Below are 20,889 nucleotides of genomic sequence, written 5' to 3'. Positions count from 1 at the left end.
TTTGTGGAATGCTAGCGTTCTTCGAAAGTTTGGGAAGCTGTTATTTAGAATAAATTATCTGAGTTCTGAGCTGAAATTAGGAGCTGCATCATATAGATTCAAATCATTTGACCATCTAATTCACCACTGACTACCCTAGCTAGTAAAAAATAGGACCTCCAACACCTCTTTTTTCGCCCATTTCACATTACTCGTAGGATATGCCAGAAATAAGACACTTATGATTGAAAAGTGTTTGTTTTATGACAGGGCTATTTTCCCCTTTCTAATTACAGTCTCCAAAACACAGGATTGATACAATCTCAGAACTAAATATAGCCAATCGTTTTTTTTAAAGTGATGCAAAGACACATGGGAATTCCCATTGAGACATGCTAGTTCTAATATTTATTTCCATTGGAGTTACCTTTACAAAGCCAGCAAACTAGTTCATACAATTTTAATTAGACTTGGACCACATATTGTAAACAATAGTTTTATAGAATGAAGATAATAGAGCACTATTCTTAAATCTCTTTGTAATAATCTGTTTATTTACAAATATACAGACTGAGTAAGCATTACATAGGCACAGAAGCAAGAGAACAGACAGGGCAAGTAAAAAAAACTTAACACTGAAGTCATTTCCCCTACCAGCCAACATTTAAAAATTGCTCACTTTCAGTTTCCCCTATATTCTCCAAACTAGTTTTAGGGCCCTATCATTCTGGAGATTGACATGAACCAAGATACGTTCCAAAGATGTCTTAGAACTATACATTAATACCAATGGTTCTCCTCGATGACATGACCAACAGAAAAGTGGAGCACACTACCCTTTCACTCAACAGAACAAAGCACAAAGAAGTATTTATCGCTTACACTTCATCGTATTACACACAACCAACAGAGATAGCAGCACATTTTGTCTTGCATCTGAGTGTGCAGATCAGCTGTTCTTCATCCATTCATATTTGTTCTATAGATACTATCTTTATCAAGAAAGCTTTGCCCACAGAGCTAGAGCGACACCTAAAGCCCTCCAGCTAGAGTTCAGAGGAAGGGCAGTAACAAGGCCATTTAAAATGAATGCACGTAACATAGTTTTTCTGCACAAAGGCTGCTTTGGACAAAAAGATACACATAACAACTCCAAATAGTTGATCAGTAACCTTACCACAAATTAGGTGTAAAGAACGGATCTTGTTAAGTTTCCCTCTAAATCCAACAAGGGACCCTGATATGCAAGAACTACAATCTTGCCTCATTATAATTGGAAGTACATAAATGTGTATAAAATATCTTTCCTGTTGTCAGTGTTGAGTCAGTCAAGGAATCTATAGCCATTGCCTTTGTATTTTTAATTTTTTTTGTTTTGTTTCTCGGAAGCTCCTGAAATAGATAATGAACCTTCTCTTCGATGGCTTATATTGCTCTCATTCCTTTCATCATCACATTGACTCTAACATGTTTGTCCACAAACTGGAAAGAGGTGCAAGAATGACACGGTTGGCAACAATAGCCCTCAATGTTCATCTAGCTATGTGTGATGGGAGTTGTAATAAAAAAATTTTCAGGAGGATCATATGCTTATCTTAGTAATATGAAAATCGGTTGATTTTTTAAAAGAGGTATTAATACAGAGCAAATCATGCTCAGGATTCCTGCCATTGCATTCATATAGACATTGAATTTGTGAAAGCATTGAGTAAGGTTGGAATACTGATACATTGCAAAAGTAGATGCACATTCGTTACATCTTACATATTTTTATTTTGTTCTGTCAAAAACCACAGATTTTTCAATATATGTTCAAGAAAGCATTTATTTGATTACACTCACAGATGTAAAAGAAAGATCTTAACCAGGATCCACACAACCACATAGTCAGGTCTAAGGAATTTTAGGTTTGGTTTTTCCCCTCCCACCAGCAATCATCTTCAAACCAAGGCAGACTGATGAGATTAAGGGGAGTTTCAAAAACAGTTGAGATATTACATTGGGAAAGAGGTAAATTGTTCACAGATACGTAAATACAAATTTTGTTTGGGCTAGTTATGCCCTTCACATTGAACTATTTCTTTGTATTCCTGCCTATAAATTTATTTTATCAGACACTGATCCACCAGTTTATTGGTACCACTGACACTGTGCACATATTTAATAAGTTACTTCTTAAAAATAGGGAATGAAGTAGACACTAGTCACTCTATGGTGATACCACTCCATCAGATTCCAAGAGTTAACAACTGTCGAATACATTCTAATTTCAAGCATTTTGATTCAATTACCACCATGTGTTTTTTAATTTAAGTGCAAGCTTTAATTAATGATCTTAGTTAAACCAAGTTAGTTTTTCCAGTTTATTGGGTGCAAATTATAGTCTTGCTTCTAAATATCAAAAAAGATGAACGATAGGCAGTGTTCAGAGATGCTAATACTATTGTTTTCCAAATAATCATACCCTTATAACTTAAGCAACTTTTCAAATTATTGCCCACTTCTGCTAGACAAAGATAATTAAAATGATTCATATATTTGGGCATTTTGAGACTTTCACTCGCAGTTGATGTGGATAGAAGCATCCTTGGAACAACTCAGAGAACAAATGCATAAACAGTATCAAGTGAGTTCAGACTTTACTGTTTTTGGGACACAACAAAGAAAGTTTTAAAAGCAGTTTGCTACAATGATCTGTTACTAATGGAGTTGTTTAAATCTTGTGGTCTGAAAAGAAATGGATTTGTTTCACAATTCAAAACCACATTGATTTAAGTGGGAGCTGAATCAAACTAGTTTGGTCTAGATCCCAAAATACGGATAGTTTTAATTGATCATGAATATGAATCCTTAGTTTCTAATTTGTCTGCTTCTGTAGGATATGAGTGGAGGATTTCTGAACTTTATAAAGTAACCTTTTAGCATACTGTTAAAATGGAAAGGTCTAGATATAAACACAGGGAAAGGGATTTTTGTTTTTTTGTTTGCTTGCCATGTTTTATATGTTTCTGTCTCAACTGACACAATTAAAATGTTAACTTTTAATATGTCCCCTCATAACTCATATACTCTTGATGTTTTATTTTCTGGTTCGGTACAGCTATATTTCAACTTTATGCCATGTAAAACCTATCATAACACCATCCTCTCTTATGTCTTTTTTGTAGTTACTTTTTAGTTGCAGACAAAAAACAGAAATAATCTTCAACAATTTTTCCATCACTGTTGGCATGAGAATAGTCTAGAAAACTAGAGAAAAATAGGCACAATATATCTCAGCCAGATTCTGTAGAATTACTGTTTCTTAACATTTCCGAACAGTTTGCTGCCAAGTTGCACAAAACATAAACAAATTGGGGACAAATGTTGGGCCACAAGGGAAATGATGTTCTATTAGTGGACAGACAATACGAAGCACATTCACCAGGAGTAAAGCAAAAGGAGCAAAACAGGAGAGGAACCCACATTCTGTAGTATCCCTGTTTGTGGATCTCTAGAGTACTGGCAAAGTCAGTGATATTTACTCTCTCTGTGTACAGATGTTAATTAATGTTAGCATGAGGTATAAATATACAAAATGTACAGTACACATACAGGAACATTTTTGCATTTCTGAATCACGTCAAAGTTTCAATACTGGAAAGTCAATACCTGTGCCACTGATTTTTCTTTTCTAATTTTCTGAAATAATAAAGTCAACATTTCCAACTGGAGTTAGATTGGAATAATAAAATGCAAAAGTTAAAATCCCTCCCCTTTCTTTCTCATCTCTCATTATTTATGAAATAGTCTCAAATAATTCCACTTTAAAATTAAGGTCAGCCGAAGTATGTAAACTCCACCTCAGAGGAAGTGCTGGGAAGTCAAGTCCAAACTTCTAACCATTTTCTTTCCAAAGGAGGCTTTAGTGTGTTAAAAGTAGTAAAAGAAGTAAACTTCAGTTTGGGTTTTATAAATACACATAGGCCATTGATTCACAGCTGTCAAGATGAGGAAACATCCAACACTTTTGTGCAATGTCTGTGCAGAGTGAGAATCATCTGATCTTAAGTCTTGACATCATCCATTCTAGTCCTTGGCACAATCTGTAAAATAAATGTTTAAATTAGCAAAGTATACTTTTATTTACCAACATTACATGTGAGAGATCTTAACCTTTGCTCATTCAAATATCATCTCAACAGGTGCTTAATTTAAGTCACCATCTTCCTCAGATTCTTAAGTAAAATATGAAGAAAACACTCAAATATTTTCGGGACATTTGGAAATTATATGATTATAATTATGCAAATTAAAAATATGGAATTACAAAATGACCAAAGAAGGAACAGAATTTTGGCTACAACTGCTAGAATCCCACAGTCAACTAAACAACTTTGGAACCTTTATATATTTTTTCTATACAGGGAAATAACTGTTTCTTAGCCAGTTATTTGGTTGCAACTCAGGCAGAAATCCAAGGAGGAACTTTAAGCACACCCAAAGGCTAGTGTCTCTTCCAGCAGGATTTGAGTTTTCTGATAGGTTTCTATGAGGCTTCTGAAGATCCCTTCAGTCTTTGGAGAATAATTACTAGACCCAACACCAGCATAGTAAATCAGATAAACACCATTCCTGGGCGATCTCTTCTCCAAATGCATTTTAGGTACAAGGCTTTGCTTATTTCATAATCATTTTGATTCCAAAATTTATTATCTGAGTTTCAGTTAACAGGAATTACCAGAGCAAATCATCAAAAATATAGGATGGTATCCTGCTAGTTAATTATGATGGTGTGAGGCAGACATACACAATTGCAACTTTTATTAGGAGGAGAGGTTCATTGTGGAGACTGTAATTTTAAACCAATTTCTACCAATTCTGATTTCAAAAGAAAAACTTACATTAAATCCATAGTTCGTTACAATTTACTTCCATGGGAATTTAGGAAAGTTGTTCTGAAATGTTAATCAATTTCTCTATTTTCTGGTTATTTACATGGTGGTGATGAAATGCCTCAGTGCATATTACTTTTCAGACTATTGGTTGCTGATGATGCTGTTTTTATGTTTTTATGTTATTGTCCGGTTTAAATGTTGTTGACTTTATTGAGATATGTTTTAATCTATGTTTGTTTTTAATCTCTGTTGGATTGGTCTTGTCCCCATATAAGCTACCCCGAGACCCTTCGGAGAGATGGAGGCGGGATATAAAAATAAAGTTGTTGTTGGTGTTGTTGTTGTTATTATTATGCTATCATTTTAATACAGTACATTTGCAATTAGTAATGAATGTCCATATGGCAGCACCAAGTTTAAGATGTAGGCACAAACTTTTGAATAATCAAAACAAATTTTAAGTGTGTGAAACCCACAAGAATGTAGAGACAATTGGACAAACAGTGAAGCCCTGAAAAGTTTCCAGTAGGTATAGAAGTGAGATTTAAAATGGTGTAAGAAGTACCTAGTTGGTTAACCAAAAGTACTAGCTGCTTTCCAAAAAAGAGCTACAATTTAATTTTCATGTATGATTAAATAAATGGAAAATGCAACTCAAAAGTTACTTACCCTTCTCCAGTAAGAGCACAGCATGCTTGGATGTGCCACTGGTGATCTTTAACTGAAGTTAGCTTCAGAAATTGAGAAATTTCAGCTACAGTCATGCAGTCTTTAACATCCTGCTTGTTAGCAAAAATGAGCAAACCTGCTTTCTTCAAGTCCTATAGGGTTAAAAGAAAGATATGTTTATCATGGTCTGACTTGTCTTCCTATTACGAGACAAATGTATCTTTTTCTCTGCATTCTTTTGTAATTCCAAAGACACAGGGAACATACAAAATTTAAAACAATTCAAAATTCTGTTAAACACCCATACTGTGTAAGGTGGAAATTGTGAAGCAGTGATGGGGAACATATGATCCCTTGAAGCTAAACTGCAAACACATACACTGTTATGATTGAGCCTCATGGCTCTGCTTCTGGCAGACGTGGACGTAAGACTCCTCGAGAGTCAGATACTCTCGAGGAGCGAGAAAGAAAGAGGCTGCGAGATATCTTTGCAGAACCATCTGACGAAGAATCTTTTAAGGGGTTCACGGAGAGAATGGAGGAAGAGCTGGTTAGCTCGGAAGAGGATGAGATGGATTGGACTCGGGTAAGGGAGGAGTTGGGTGCCACTGGCAATGATGGGATGGAGGATGATTGGGGATCTTCAGGATTAGACCCATGGACAAGCTGGAGGGATGGGACGGGATCCACAGCTGGGGATGCTGTGGGGCGTAGTCAGAGGTGTTCCAGCTCTGATGAGGAAAGTGATGAGGAAACGCCCGGGTTAAGGAGGGCAGCTGATAGTGATGAGGATTTGTAACTGGCATAAAATGAGGCTTGGGAGCAATTGCAAATTGCGTTGGGCAAGGTAATCTGGACGAACGCTTGGGATCTGTGTGGGACGCTTTCCTGAAGACTGGTGTGTTTTCGTGTGCTGATACCTTTGACCTTCCGTCGTCTTCTTGACGGACGCCATCTGCTACTCTGGATTTACGGACTGAAAACTGACTACGGGCTCGCTTTCTCCTATTGGACTTGGAAAACTGCAAACGTCTGATTCTGCCTCTCGACCTTCGGAACGAACTGGGACTACGCTACTGCTTCAATCCTTGGCTGCTGAGTTTGTATTGGAAATTTGCCTTGCTGTGTGAAGGAGTGACTCCTAGTTACTCAAAACATAGTGCTGGCAGCAGAGAGGCATCTGCTGCCAATTAGTTGCATTCTTTTGAACTCTTTGTTTCCCAGCTTCTGTTTGTTTATCCCCAGGCTGAAGCAAGCTGTTTTGATTTTACCCGGATTAAACTCCGGTTTAATCCGGTTTATCTTTTGAACGTTTTTCTTGCCCCTTTTTGTTTTTAAAGGCTAAAGTTGCCTTGCCCTTGTCTTTTACGGGCATTTTGAGTTCTGTAAATCCAATAAACTCTGTTATCTTTGATCTTGTGGCATTCTGTCCTTGACATACACAGAGGCTGTAGACACAGAGCTGTAATTCTGGCTCCTTGAAAGTGCCATGTCCTTTTAAATAAAACTTAAGCCTAACAGCTAAAATTCTTCAAGCTATACAAAACATTTCTACAATTACAATAATGCACATGAACAACTCAATTATAGAGCAACTTCTGAGAATCTTTATAAGTATTTCAGTCATGCTAAAAACATTCAAAAACCTAAGAGCATTTATCAAATTTATAGGCTGTCAGAGGAAATTCAATCTCCAGAAAGGCTTACTGCACAGTAGCAGAAACTGCAAGTAGACAGAGAATTGTATAATCAAAGAAAGGATAACATTTAAAAAAAAACTTGGCTAAGAACTCCCAACCAACTCACCTCATGTGCTAACATTTTATAAAGTTCTTCTTTAGTTACAGAAATTCTCTCTCTGTCTGTGCTATCCACAACAACTATCACAAACTAGAGGGAAAAGAATAATTATTAAAGGAAATGCTCACATATCAAGGACAAAGCACAAATATATTATTATTATTACTATTACTATTATTATGATTATGATGTTTGTTTATTGAAATTTTCCCCTATGAAAATTCAGTTTTAAACATTGATAGGTTGGCAATATTTCACAGTATTAAAGCTACTGTAGTAAAGTGAAAGCTTTTGTATACTGAGTCTACTTCTTCAAGATCTTCAGGTTAAGATGCATCTACACTGTAGCATTAATGCAGTTTCACATTGCTTTAACTGCCATGACTCAATGATAAAGAATCATGAGACTCCTAGTTTGACAAGGTCTTCAGCCTTCTCTGGCAGAGTGCTGGTGCCTTACCAAACAAAAACTCCCATAATTCTATCGCATTTAACAAAGGCAGTTAAAGTAATATCAAAATTATATCTACAGTATAGATCAGGCATGGGCAAACTTCGGCGCTCCAGGTATTTTGGACTTCAGCTCCCACAATTCCTAACAGCTGGTAAGCTGACTGGGATTTCCAGGAATTGACATCCAAAACATCTGGAGGGACAAAGTTTGCCCATGCCTGGTATAGATGCACTCTACATTTACGAAAACTTATCCTAACAACTTCCTTTCTAAGCCACTAAGGTGCTCCCTTTGAAGACTGATATTCCAGAGAAACATTGAATTCGACGAGCAAAATAAAAACCTTTCTAGTTTCAGGTAAATCAATCAGTAATGGCAATGCCAAGGTTTTAAGTGGCATCAGTACTATGGACTGTAATATTGTGTTATGGCTCAATATCGCCTTAATGCTTTTTAACATTTATAAGAAGCTACTGATGGCACTCCGCTCTCTCTGTTATAAATGAATTGTCTGTAGTCATGCAAAACCTGGATTCATGCCTAGAAGCAGCAGAGATCCAGGTGATAACTAATCAACTGATAACATTCAGAAAGATGGGAGCTACATAGATAGATGGGTTTCAATCTGGGCAATCTTCTTGAACGGGATAGCACTGGTACGGGAAGAGGTATGTAGCTTGAAGAGACTAAATGATTCACTAGATGCTTGAGTGGTCATCATCTACCTGCTCTGATCTGATGACTCAGTAAACAAGTCACATTTCTCTAAAGTAGTAATTATTTATTTAAAACAAAATGCACCAGTAATTGTAAAGCAAAACAGCAATGGTATGCAACATGGAGTGGCAATTGTCTAATATGGGTTCTGAAGCTCTAGTAAAAACCTGATACATCAATAACTAAGGACAATATATCACAAAAAAAACTTTCAGTCCTCCTTATTTAAGTCAGAGGGTTAAGGATATGCTTCTTTTAAGACAAAATGAAGTGGCTCAATAATACCAATGTCATATGAGATCACCGCAACAGTACCAAATAACTCAATTCTTACTTCTGTGTTTGTATAATATGTATTCCATGAAGATCGAAGCGATTCCTGGCCTCCAATATCCCACATAAGGAAACGTGTGTTATTTACTACAATTTCCTCTACGTTGCTTCCTATAGTTGGGGAGGTATGAACTACTTCATTCATAGAACTGCAAAAGAAGAGGAAGGAGTCATAAGAATTTCATTTTTGTCTCTCTGATAATTCATTCAAAGTATTCACTATAATTAACAATTTGGAAATTAACAAAATAATCTGGTAACAGTGTACCTCAAGTATTACTTCTAAAATTCACAGTATGGCAGCTGCATAATAAGGGCCTAAATACCAAATACACACTGAATTCCAGTTAAACAGAATCAGGACTTGGATGAAAAACCACCAATGAATACCAAATACTCTATTTCAAAGGAAGGAACTAGCAAAATCACCTCTGAGTCTTGCTTACCCCATGAATTTCATGGAATTGTGATACGTTAACAGGCAGATTGAAATCACAACTACACATAGAGAATCTGCATAATATAACTAGGTCTGAATTCTGCAGTGTGAAGTGAACTGCCCTGCATTTTGCCGTAGTTGTATTCTCAATTGTTCTGAAGTCCAAATATCACTTGATGTATTCCAAAATACAAACACAGCACTTTTAACTTCATTTTATCATGTTGCTGCTATGCAGAAATGCTGGTAGACTGCTTATAGCCACTAGTAAAAATCACACAACTAAGTGCTAACAGTTCATAGTAGAGACACATTATTTCCCCTCAATACAGCATCCAATTTTTCAGGCTGTTCCAAGAACAACAGGTAGCAAATGAATCTGTGTAGGGAGGGATGATGTTCCACAGTGAAGCAATATCTAAGGTGCACTTTATCATGTACATCAAAGTATTTTAAGTAGCTATATTAATATTGCTTATGCACAGAACGTAATTCATTCAGTAACAGTATCTTACTAAGTTACAGGTACTTCAAAGAAAGCAACAGCCAAAACATTTTTTAAAAACATGAAAAACTGTGTACAATATAGCCCTCACCAACTAATCATCAGGTAGCAGGATTTTTAAAAATAGTGCAGCAACCTTTCAAAACATATGAGTATTTAAACAATGTGTTTTAATAGCAAGGGAAGAAAACAGAGTACGTGTACAGAACTGCCCCTTACTCCATCACAACTGGGCATGTAATAGAGAGGACCCAAAATAGCAGCAAGACATGAAAAGAACATTCTTAACAACAAAATGTGGCAATTTCATAATTTCATGATTTTTTTAAAAAATCAAAAACATCCTTACTGAAAAATTTCATCAACAGTTATAATTGATCACAGCTAATAGAAAATCCAGAGATTAGAGGATAAGACTTTTGAGGAAGAAGTCTCAAACTTGTAGTCCAAAAAACAACTTTTGCAAGCTCGAGCAAGCCCCATGTATAAAGGTTCATCCTACTGAGTAATATTTACTCATAGGATTATCATAATCTTCATGGTTCCTTGGTAACATGCCCACTGGTTAGATATACAACAAGATTTACGTAGTTAACTCTGATCCAGAAAGATAATTCTACTCCCCTGTTCATAACATAGTATACTTACAATTGATAAAGAATGGTTGTTTTTCCTGCATTATCAAGGCCAACAATGATCACTTTGTGCTCTGGAGAGAGAAAAAAGGGATAAAAAAGAGTTAAATAAGCACTTATCCTATGCATCATGATAAATAAAGAGGCCTATGCATAACAGTTTCAATCATTTTTGTTTATATGCTTTTAAATATATATTTGTGGATGAAAAAGGCGGACTATCAATACTTTTAAGTAACACAATAACTATATTCTGTGTATTTTTCCTTTACAGCAGGTTACAATTCACTAAGGGTTACATGTGCTCTCTACTCCGTCCAACTACTATTGGGGGAGGGACTCTTTAAAACAAACTGTTCAGAGCATGTACAATTTTGAATGCTTTCCATGTGTTCACAGATTACCTATGCACCTAATTTTAAAGATAAAAGTATGTGTATCATGTGGAAGTTGCCACTGTAGAAGCACAACTGAGTGTGTAATGCCCTGAGTGAGGCCCTTCACAGGTTTAGGGAAGAACCAATCCCTCAACTCCTGGAAATTGTTCATCCCTCTTTTATCATTATATTACAGTTCTTGCCCACCCATTTTATTAATCACACAATGTCTCTGAGAGGAAATTTGTAAAATATGTTTATCATGCTCTCAAAGGTTAAAATCAAAGTGTTTCCTTTTATACACACCAGAGGCACTGTCACCAGATACCGTATTACTGAGCTTCTCAAGAAAGGGGGGGGGGGGGGAGAGAGAGACAAGTAAGCATCACATGGGATCAGTTCTGATTATCACCTCCCTCCATAGCTGATATTTCTTTCATCGTATACTTTGGCAAAAGATAATGGCATTTTATCACATGATGTTATTATTTGGTCTGATGCTACTTTGGATAAGCTATAAAACTAAAGATTTAATAAGATCAAAAAACACTCAACTAAGTATGTGATGGATCCACAATGATAAAATTGCCATATAAAAAGTGAGCACAAATGGGATTTAAGCATTTCTGCAAGTTAAGCAACAGATAGCAAAGAACTAGGACCATGACTTCTTGGGCCTTCTGCTCGTAATCAATTTACCACATATATGTATATGTCAACGGAAGGTTTTGGAGTCAAAATTACTGAGTTTGATATGACTCTTGGATAATCTGAGAATCGTTCTGTGGAGAAGGGCAATCCCAATGCCACTTCAGGGGAGCAGCCACCCCTGACTGGCCCTGCCATTTCCCCATCCATGCAGTAAAAAAGGCCAGAGATGGCATCATGGCTGAAAGAGTCACTGCTTCTTTTTAGGTTCTCCCAATGGGTTAAGCTCTTGCCTTTTGTCAGTTTACTCAGAGATTGCATTAAGCATGAAGCATGAAGGTACTGGCCCAGGTTTTGGGGGAATTAATGTTTTAAATAAAATTTCTAGACGTATGCATGAGTATACAGGGTAGTTCTTCAGATAAACAAAGACACCGATACATTTTAAAAAACTATTCATTTAAATAGTCAGCCTGTTTCCCTGAATTTCACATGGATGCTACCTGTCTGCTAAACCAAAGTTATATGTGTATATTCAGTGCAATGGCTTCTCCCTTGAAGACAAAGTGGCTAAAAGGTCAGGAAGATTTGAAGATAATACAGTTAAATCCCTGTCTTAGAGGTATAGCTCTCCTACAATAATAGAAAATGAAGATTCCAAAGGAAAACAATAGTAATCTGAGATACAAAAAATATAACGCTAGTTGCAACGGTGGAACTTACAGAACAATCATGAGAGACACAGACAGTAGGTTTGCACTGATGCGACCAGTAGCCTAATTGATATAAAGGCTGCAGTTATCACACTTCATCTAGATAGCCTTGTGTTGGAGAAGAATCAGAATTCATAGTGCATAAATAACATTAAATGTAGGTAAAATTAGCTGACTAGGTCAGTGGTTAAAAACAGAACCTTTCTTAAACTTACTCACCAATGCTATCACACAAATGTAGAAAGAGAAAGATATGCAAAGCTTATACAAGAAGGTCTGCTCCCTCTAAAACATTTGGAAGTTATAGAAAGATAATAACAGAAGCTCGGCATCAAGTTCACAAGGCCACCGGCTGAGTTCAAAAGCAGCATCAAGAAAGTTATTAAAGAAAATCCTTCAGAAAAAACAAGTCTTGCCTAAATGTCCACAAGAAATATGAAGCAGACAGCAAGATACAGAGCCATTATTTTGAAGAGCATATTTCTAATACGGTAGAATAGTAGAAAGGTGAATATATTTTTTTAAAAAAACTACATTAGAAAAAGGAAAGTAGGGTAAGGGTATATGGCTGGTGAAAAAATTGCCGACAAGCTGAATGAATTCTCTCTCTCTGTCTTACCTTTTGAGAAAGAATTTTGAGGAACTTGGGCAAATAGAGATAACAAGAAATACGTTCTATAGTTTACTGAAAATAAATAGATAGTACCAGATGGATCTTGGAGTTTTTAGAGGATGTGAATGTGTAATTGCTGATCTTCCTAAGAAAAATATGTATTATGTCCCTTAAATCAGTACATATGTCAGGAGACTAAAGAGTGCAATATTCTTTAAAAAAAAAAGAAGAAGAAAAAAGATGAGGATCCAGGAAATCGCATGCTGATTAGCCTATTATCTGTTGCAGATAAATTAAATTAGTGGAAAGGATTAAAGGTAAAACTTCTCGAGCATATAAAATACCAGGTCTTAATGAAGAAAAATCAAAATAACTTCTGCAATGATACGTTCTGTCTCACTAGCCTTTGGGAATGATGATAAATACAAAAATATAGATTTTGTATATCTGTACTTCCAAAAAGCTTTTCATTAAGTACGACAACAAAGTTTTCTATGTTTAAACATAGAAGTTATGGAATAAGAGGAATGGTTGTCTTAGACAGGACTGATTGAAGAACAAAAAAGCAATGAGAAAAATAATTAAAGTATTTTTGTCAATGCAAGGATAGAAACAGAGCAGTCTCCAAATATAAGCCCTATGATTGTTGTTCCATTTGTGTATACATGATCTAGAGTTAGGGATGAAGTGATCAGATTTGCTAAAGATATCAAATATTCATGGGTGATCAAAACAGAAAAGAAGCATGAAGAGAACCAAAAGGATTTTTCCCAAGTAAGGAAATGGGAATTCAATGGCAAATGTTGCCCTGTGCAAGAAGGTATGAAAAAATTAGTGCTGTGGTAAACAAAACAAAATAATTATTGTACATATTGTAGACATATACAATCTTCCCAAAGGCCTTGTATCAGTTGCTGAAGAACATGACAACAAAGTTACTTTGCCTCAAGTTTGCCTTGTAGGCTTCCCTCAGGCATTTGTTTAGTAACTGTGAGAAGTGAATGGATTAGCAAGACATTCTATTTCTTTTTTATATTCTTAGTATTGACATAGATGTTCTGACCAGCAGCAAAACACTGTTTCTTTAAAACCACATTTGTTGGCTATGTATTTTGCTCATATAATAGGAATTCATTATTGGTTTCCATGCAATAAGCTGCCACAGGTCTCCAGCTCACAAGTTACCTCTTCTTGAAGGCAATCAAAATAGAAAGTGGAAGTTTTTAGTTGATTTATGTTTCCTCAAGAGATCTGAGTTTAAAAATGGTGATTTGATGGATTAGTCAGAATAAGCCTGGATCAAACAATGATTTCAAATCCTGGCCTATGCTCTCTAACCATAGCCTGAACAATGAAGTCACAAGGAAGTATGGATTGCTTTCCATTTTCTACTTCAATTGCCTTCAAGAAAAGTGAAGAGAGTTTTGATTCAATTTGAGAGTCATGTCCCCCTTTTAACTTCCAGTTTATTAAGAATTTAAAAATTAACTACATTGTTATGTTCGTGATCCTGTCAATTGCATAATAAAAGTATACGAGAATGACACAAGCAAATACCAACAACTATGTTATACTCAAAAGTAACTGTTGGTATCACCCGATCTACAGAAAATGTGAAACAACCTCATAGTATCTACATTTCTTTCAAATGATCAGTTATTTCCATAGTAAATGAAATAATAGCTCCGTTTCTGATTTAGGATACTTTACCAACAAGCTTTAAATATATGTCTGATAATATTTTTGAGAAGGGGAATGAAAAGAGCAATCTGGAATCTTTGAAATGTCCAGTTGTTGAATGTCTGTATCCAGCTATGTTACTGGCAAACTGCCTGATGTACCTTGGTGCACAATGCTTATCAATGCCTGCTGCACATTGGTGCACACCCTATACGGGGTAACATGCGAGTTGGAGACCTGTGGCATCTTATCGCATGGAAACCAATAATAAATTCCTACATGTGCATAACTTCTAATTTTTAAAAACGGATGCTCACAATGTGGTTTCCTCTTTAAAATGTACATCAGTGCCCAATGCATCAGGCACTCATACCAATAACCTGTTATGCAGCTTTTCAATTTAGTAAAGGGGCTTCTTAATGCTGCTGTCATGGGTTTTTCTGGCAAGGATGGAACAAAAAGAGGGAAAGAAGGTGACATCCAGATCCTTCTGTCCACTCTCGAGAGCCAATCACCACCTGCCCAACCTTCTCGTACTCCCCCACCCCATCTCCTTCCCCTTCTCACACTCGGGTAGGTGAGTGAAGATGAGCATGTGGCCTGGCCCTAAAGATATTGGTAATCTATTCACCTTTGTGGGGCACTGAACTCCTAACTCAGCAAAAGTTGAGGGCTGACTGTATTATAAAAGTGGTTCTTTTGGACACACTTGACTGCCAAAATTTGTTCACCTTGGCCCCATCTACAACAACCATTTAATGCAATTCGAAACTAGCTTCAAACTGCAGCAGCCAAACAACAAAACAACAAACTCCCACAAAAGCACACGAAGGAAAGTTCTTAATGCACATCAGTGCTCTGTGGTTTGTGTAATCACCATCTGGGCCTCAAAATGATTCCAGGATTTCCCATGTAATTGTCTGCATAGCTAAACCAACTTCTTCGATACCAATGAAACAATGATCAGTGTAGATGGGGCCTTTGTATCTGAGTCTCAATGGATTCAACTAACTTTCTACATCTGCAGTACAAAATGTTAAGCTGTCTATTCACTAGTATACAGATATAAATTGAACTTGTACCTGCTCACACAGCCAATGTCAGCCCAGATCCTGTTACATATTTTCTATAATTGATGAGGCAGAAACAAGAGAGTTTGCTCTTTAACTCTCAAAATGGGTTTCAGGTGACACTCACATAGCAAAGCTCAAACTCTGCAATAAATGGGTATGACAAGTCTCTTTCTGAGAATATTAAGGATGAAACATGGAGCTGAGAAATGCCAGTATAAACTTCAACTCTTGCCAATAAATGATTCCACTATCTGAGAGCTATCATGCCCAGTCCTGCAGATTATCGATCTGGTCAGAAAAATGCTGTTCAAGTAACTTTAATTAGGTTCTCAAAGAAAGTTCTGCACTTGGCAATCTTTAAAGCTACTGTAGATTACTACAACAGCATAGAAACAATTTAAAAATATACTATTAAAATCATAAAATGCTGATATCATTTCTAAGCAATACTTATTTTTCTCAACATGAAGGGCTATAAGCTTATTCTCAGGTTGAGTGCCAAACTGTACAACTATATTCAATATAATCACCCAATTTATTAATCACTAGAGTCAGACCATCTGCTGATCATTTGGGCAGCCCTTTTTGAAATGTCTTTCAACTTTACAAATATCCTCATAGTACAGTGATCAGAACTATAGAGGATTTTCCTATTGTATGAACTGAGGTACTAAAAAATCAAATTTTGTTATTAACTGCTTTTTTATTATACCAAACATAATTTTTTTCTTAACAGGTGCACACTGAGTTGGTGTTTTCATCATAACCACAACAACTCCTTACTCTCTGTACTTTAGCTAGTTTCATAAGACATCTCCTTTTATTCGATTGCGTAAAGTTTATCCAGGAATTTTGAGTGAGTGACTTTGTTTACTTAAACTTTTAAATCACCTTTGACATTATAAACTTGAGTACACATACACTTATTAATCCTTTTCTATATTCTTGGACACTTCTTGTACATCACTATTTCAGTGTTAATAATAATGCATAACACTGAGACAATGTATTTTAAACATTCAAAAATCTTCTTTACAACCATCCTATATGATTAGGTCAGTGCCATTCAGCAAGTAAGTTCAGAGCACAGCAAGCATATGCTCGAAAAAATAGTAATACAGTACTTTGGATGAAACTATCTTCTTCGCTTTACACATATGCCCAACTTGTCTTTTCATTTACAGTCAGAACCGAAAGAAGCTAACTGAAAATATCTCCATCACTGTGGAAGCAACCTACTGGTTCATTTCATGCCCAATTGTTTTCTGCCACAAGGGTCAAGATCCTGAAAACAACAAGGTACCACCCCCACATTCGGGCCTGCTAAGTGTGATCTCAAGACTGCTGCATTATGTTCCTTCAGAATGCCCCCTTATTCCCACAGAGCCCAATATTTATTTTCTTGGAAACAGAACATGAATTTATACTTGGTCAGGTAAAACAGGATGATAGGCCACTGATCACAAGTCAATAGTGGCAACCTTGACTGGCAGACATTTTTTAGAGCAGACTCTAACTATTTTTCCTCCCCTAATTGAAGATGCCACCCTCTGGACCCTGGACTCTTAGTGTACTTCCTCCCCAAAGCTTCATGACTGTATGCCATCTTCCCCTGAATATGGGGACCAACATCAAAACCTGAATGCAGCAACACAGATGTATCCACACACATACATAGATATGCATACATAAAAACCACACACACAAACATATATATTAAGTATATAAACATATATATATATATATATATATATATATATATATATATATATATATATATATACATACACACACACACACACACATTTATATATACAACAGACTCTCCATTAACCTGCACCCATGGGTATTGGTAGATATCAGATAAACATAGCTTTAGGTTGCTTGAGAGTAGCTATTAAAAATAAACCGAACTAATATTATACCCCATACTATAGCATAAACTCTGTATTGATTTGATATTAATATTGACATACTGTAATTAAAAGCAAATAAAGACAAAATAGAAGCTTATTGTTTTACTGTATTATAAAAAAAATTGGGTTTTAAAAAATTATTTGGAAGGGGGATTCCAGTTGCCCGAACTCCAATTAACAGAGAGTTTACTGTATACATACACATATATACATATTTATATGTACATACATACATACATCTATAGGTATAAAAGTTAGAATATACTATATGATTGCTTGTTTGTACTCCAAAGGCTCCTGCATAGATTGATGAAACTGGACCAAACTTGGCACAGATACCCTTCATTACCCAATTTAAAATAATTGAGGGGTTTGGAGTGAAAAAACACCTCTTTGTGGCCCAGAGCTGAGGGAAAGAAGAGGAAAGAAGCTGATGCTTAGGGCCCTTCCACACAGACATATAAACCAGAATCTCAAGGCCGAAATTCCCACAATATCTGCTTTGAACTGAATTATTTGAGTCCACACTGCCATATATTCCAATTCAAAGCAGAAAATGTGGGATTTTATTCAGTCAGGCCCTATATTGAGTGGGAGGGAGCCAGTCTATCAACCAGGCACTCTCCAACAGCTGCTGAGAGGCCCTCCTGCCATCTTTAACTGCCATTCCATCCCAGTTTATCAACTCTACAACAGCTGCTGAGAGGCCCTCCTGCCATCTTTAAGGGGCCACAGCAAGCACAGGGGGTTAAACTGCCAGCTACTAAAAATCTTGTTAACTGGAAGGTCGGCAGTTTGAGCTACGAATTGCGGTGAGCTCCCACCATCAGCCCTAGCTTCTGCTTACCTAGCAGTTAGAAAACAGCATGTGAGTAAATAAATAAGTACTGCTTTGGCGGGGAGGTAAAGGCACCCCTGAAAAACATGATGGCAATTCAATCAGCAAGACATCCATTGACAATAGTGTGAAAAATGGAACACCATCTCCCCATGGCCAAATCGAGCACAGCCTTCAAATGCTGGAGATGAAAGAAAGTGGGAAGCCTTGCCTCTGTTTATACACTATCTGTCTTTGTTAATTGTGTAACAGCAATGAATGTTTGCCATGTATGTTTCTGTAATCCACTCTGATTACAGACTATCTCCCCCAGGGAGATAGAGCGGAATATAAATAAAGAATATTATTATTATTATATCCCAGGATCTGATCCCAGGTTTTCTGGTTTAAACTGTATTATATGAGTCCGCACATCCAGATAATCTGGGATAAACAGAAAACCTGGGATCAGATCCTGGGATATAGGACCTGTCTGGAAGGGGCCTTAGTGAAGTGGCCTTCTGTCACCTGACTAGGGAAGAAAGGGAGCAGAGCAGATTGGCTGCTGCAGTGCCAGGTGACATGTGTATGAGGGGAAGGGAGGGAGAGTGGGAGAAAAGAAAAAGAAGGGGAAGGAAGGAAGAGGGGGAGGGGAGAAAGAAAGGAGAGGGAGAGAAATTATAGAAAGGAAGGAAAAGGAAAAGAGGGAGTAAAGTGTAGGGGGAAAAGCAAGAGAAGAAGGAAAGGAAGGAAGAAACGAGAGAGGGACAAGGTGTATGAGAGAGGAAGATGAGAAAGAGCCACAAAGAAAGTGCAATCAGGGCCAGCTAACACTTCCCAAAAAAAGGATTCCCTCTGGCAGGAAGCTGCCAGGCTTTGAAGCTGTAAGGCTTTTCAATGCTAATCAAGTGGGCCAATTGCAAAATTCACACTTGCCTCAAACAGACCAGAATTTTTTTCTCCCACCCTAGAAATTATTCCACAATTACATAAACCTTACTTGCCTAGATTCCAACAGACCTCACAACCTCAGAGGATGCCTGCCATAGATGTGGGCGAAACATCAGGAAAGAATGCTTCTGGTATGTAGCCATACAGCCCGGAAAACTCACAGCAACCCAATGCATACATACATTTACACAGAAAGACATTTAGATATATATACACACAGTATGTATGTATTTATATGTGTGTGTGTATGTGCATATGCATGTGTGTGTGTGTATATACATACACACACAGACGAGCGACCCTCATCCTCCCTCCCTGCCTGCTCACCCTGGTGGTTAAACAGCCTCCATATGCGGGTGAAGAGGATTCCCATGCTCAGGCAGCGGGGGTGGGGGCTCCAGGGGGGCCCAGCCGAGGGCGGCTCAGTCTCGGGCCCAGCCCCGCAGCAGCCAAGCCCAGCGGCGAAGTGGGAGGAGAGGCGCCGCCGGCGAAGGCACTCGGCGTAGGCCCCGCGCCTCCGAGGCAGCGCTCGTCGTCGTCGTGGTCGCCCTCAGCAACGCCACCGCGCGCCCCTGCCCGTCCCTTACGGACATTGCCGCCGGCCTTGCCTCAATTTCTCTGTCTTTTCCTCCTTCCTTCCTTTCTTTTAAGGCCCTCTTTTCCCAAGCTTCACTGCCTTAGGCCTCAGGAAAGAGGGAGTGAAGGAAGGAGCCGAGTGAGCCTTCGCGGACACCGTCCGGGCCTGTCAAGAACGGTCGGCCCGGCCGGCGCGTGCGCACCTGCTCAGGCTACGGCGCGCGCTTCCTCATCTCCGCCTCTCCCTCCCTCCCTCCTTCCGGAAAATACAGGAGTTTGTCCAACTCGACGCCTTTCCCAGGGGGCAGGTGGAGTGGGCGGGGCCTACAGGCGGAGGAGGCGTGCCTGATTAGCATAGCCCCGCCCACGTGGACTCAGAGGCTAAGCCCACCGAGTGGCGTCACGTCACCCTGCATCCAGGCCTCTTTTTGATTGGAGGAACCGTGTTGCTGGGTAGAACTACATGAGGCGCCAGCCAGGCAAAGGCTGGGGAAGTTGCCCACTTTAACTTCTACAGCTTCAAGGCTGTTGGATTGGGTGATGCGACCGCTTTTGGTAAGGGAAAGCTGGAGACCTTTTAAAACTACAACTCCCACGATTCCATTGAGCCATGGCAGAGAAAGTGGTGTCAAACTGCATCAGTTCTACAGTGTAGCTGATGCACCCTTGGATTTGTTTTTCTTTTTCTTTTGCTGTTGTAGTGGAAGTCTCTCCATGCAGTCTGTCCTAAGAAGGAAATCTGTAGAAGGGAGGCAGCCAGGCTTTGAAGCTGCTGTGAGTTTTCCGGGTTGTATGGCCATGTTCCAGAAGTATTCTCTCCTGACATTCTCTCTGCATCTATGGCAGGCATCCTCAGAGATTGTGAGGTCTGTTGGAAGCTAGTCAAGGGAGGTTTACATATCTGTGGAAGGTCCAGGTTGGGAGAAAGAACTCTTGTCTGTTTGAGGCAAGTGGTCATCTTGATTAGCATTAAATGGCCTTTCAACTGCCACAGATATATAAATCACACTTAACTTGTTTCCAACATACCTCACAACCTCTGAGGATGCATGCCATAGATGCAGGCGAAACGTCAGGAGAGAATGCTTTTGGAACATGGCCATACAGCCCGGAAAGC

General features: G+C 38.1%; 1 protein-coding gene across 1 annotated transcript; it reads right to left on the bottom strand.

The window, feature by feature from the left end:
- Nucleotides 1–511: 511 nt before the first annotated feature.
- Nucleotides 512–20,038, bottom strand: arl5a (ADP ribosylation factor like GTPase 5A). The gene is made up of 6 exons (XM_003225378.4): nucleotides 19,524–20,038; nucleotides 10,422–10,482; nucleotides 8,831–8,978; nucleotides 7,332–7,415; nucleotides 5,526–5,677; nucleotides 512–4,064 (listed from the first exon to the last, which is right to left on the bottom strand). The coding sequence occupies exons 1-6, from the start codon at nucleotides 19,567–19,569 to the stop codon at nucleotides 4,016–4,018; spliced, it is 540 nt and encodes a 179-aa protein (XP_003225426.1). The 5' UTR covers nucleotides 19,570–20,038; the 3' UTR covers nucleotides 512–4,015.
- Nucleotides 20,039–20,889: the final 851 nt, after the last annotated feature.

This window comes from Anolis carolinensis, chromosome 1, assembly GCF_035594765.1.
Source record: "Anolis carolinensis isolate JA03-04 chromosome 1, rAnoCar3.1.pri, whole genome shotgun sequence".
Classification (NCBI taxonomy): Eukaryota; Metazoa; Chordata; class Lepidosauria; order Squamata; family Dactyloidae; genus Anolis; species Anolis carolinensis.
This window is presented reverse-complemented; position numbering and strand designations above follow the sequence as displayed.

Coding starts and splice junctions, on each gene's coding strand:
- arl5a (XM_003225378.4), bottom strand. CDS start 19,569: ATGGGAATCCTCTTCACCCGCATATGGAGGCTGTTTAACCACCAGG. Junction 5,678..7,331: donor ATAAAATGTTAGCACATGAG/GTGAGTTGGTTG, acceptor TTAACCCTATAG/GACTTGAAGAAAGCAGGTTT. Junction 4,065..5,525: donor TGTGCTCTTACTGGAGAAGG/GTAAGTAACTTT, acceptor TTTATTTTACAG/ATTGTGCCAAGGACTAGAAT.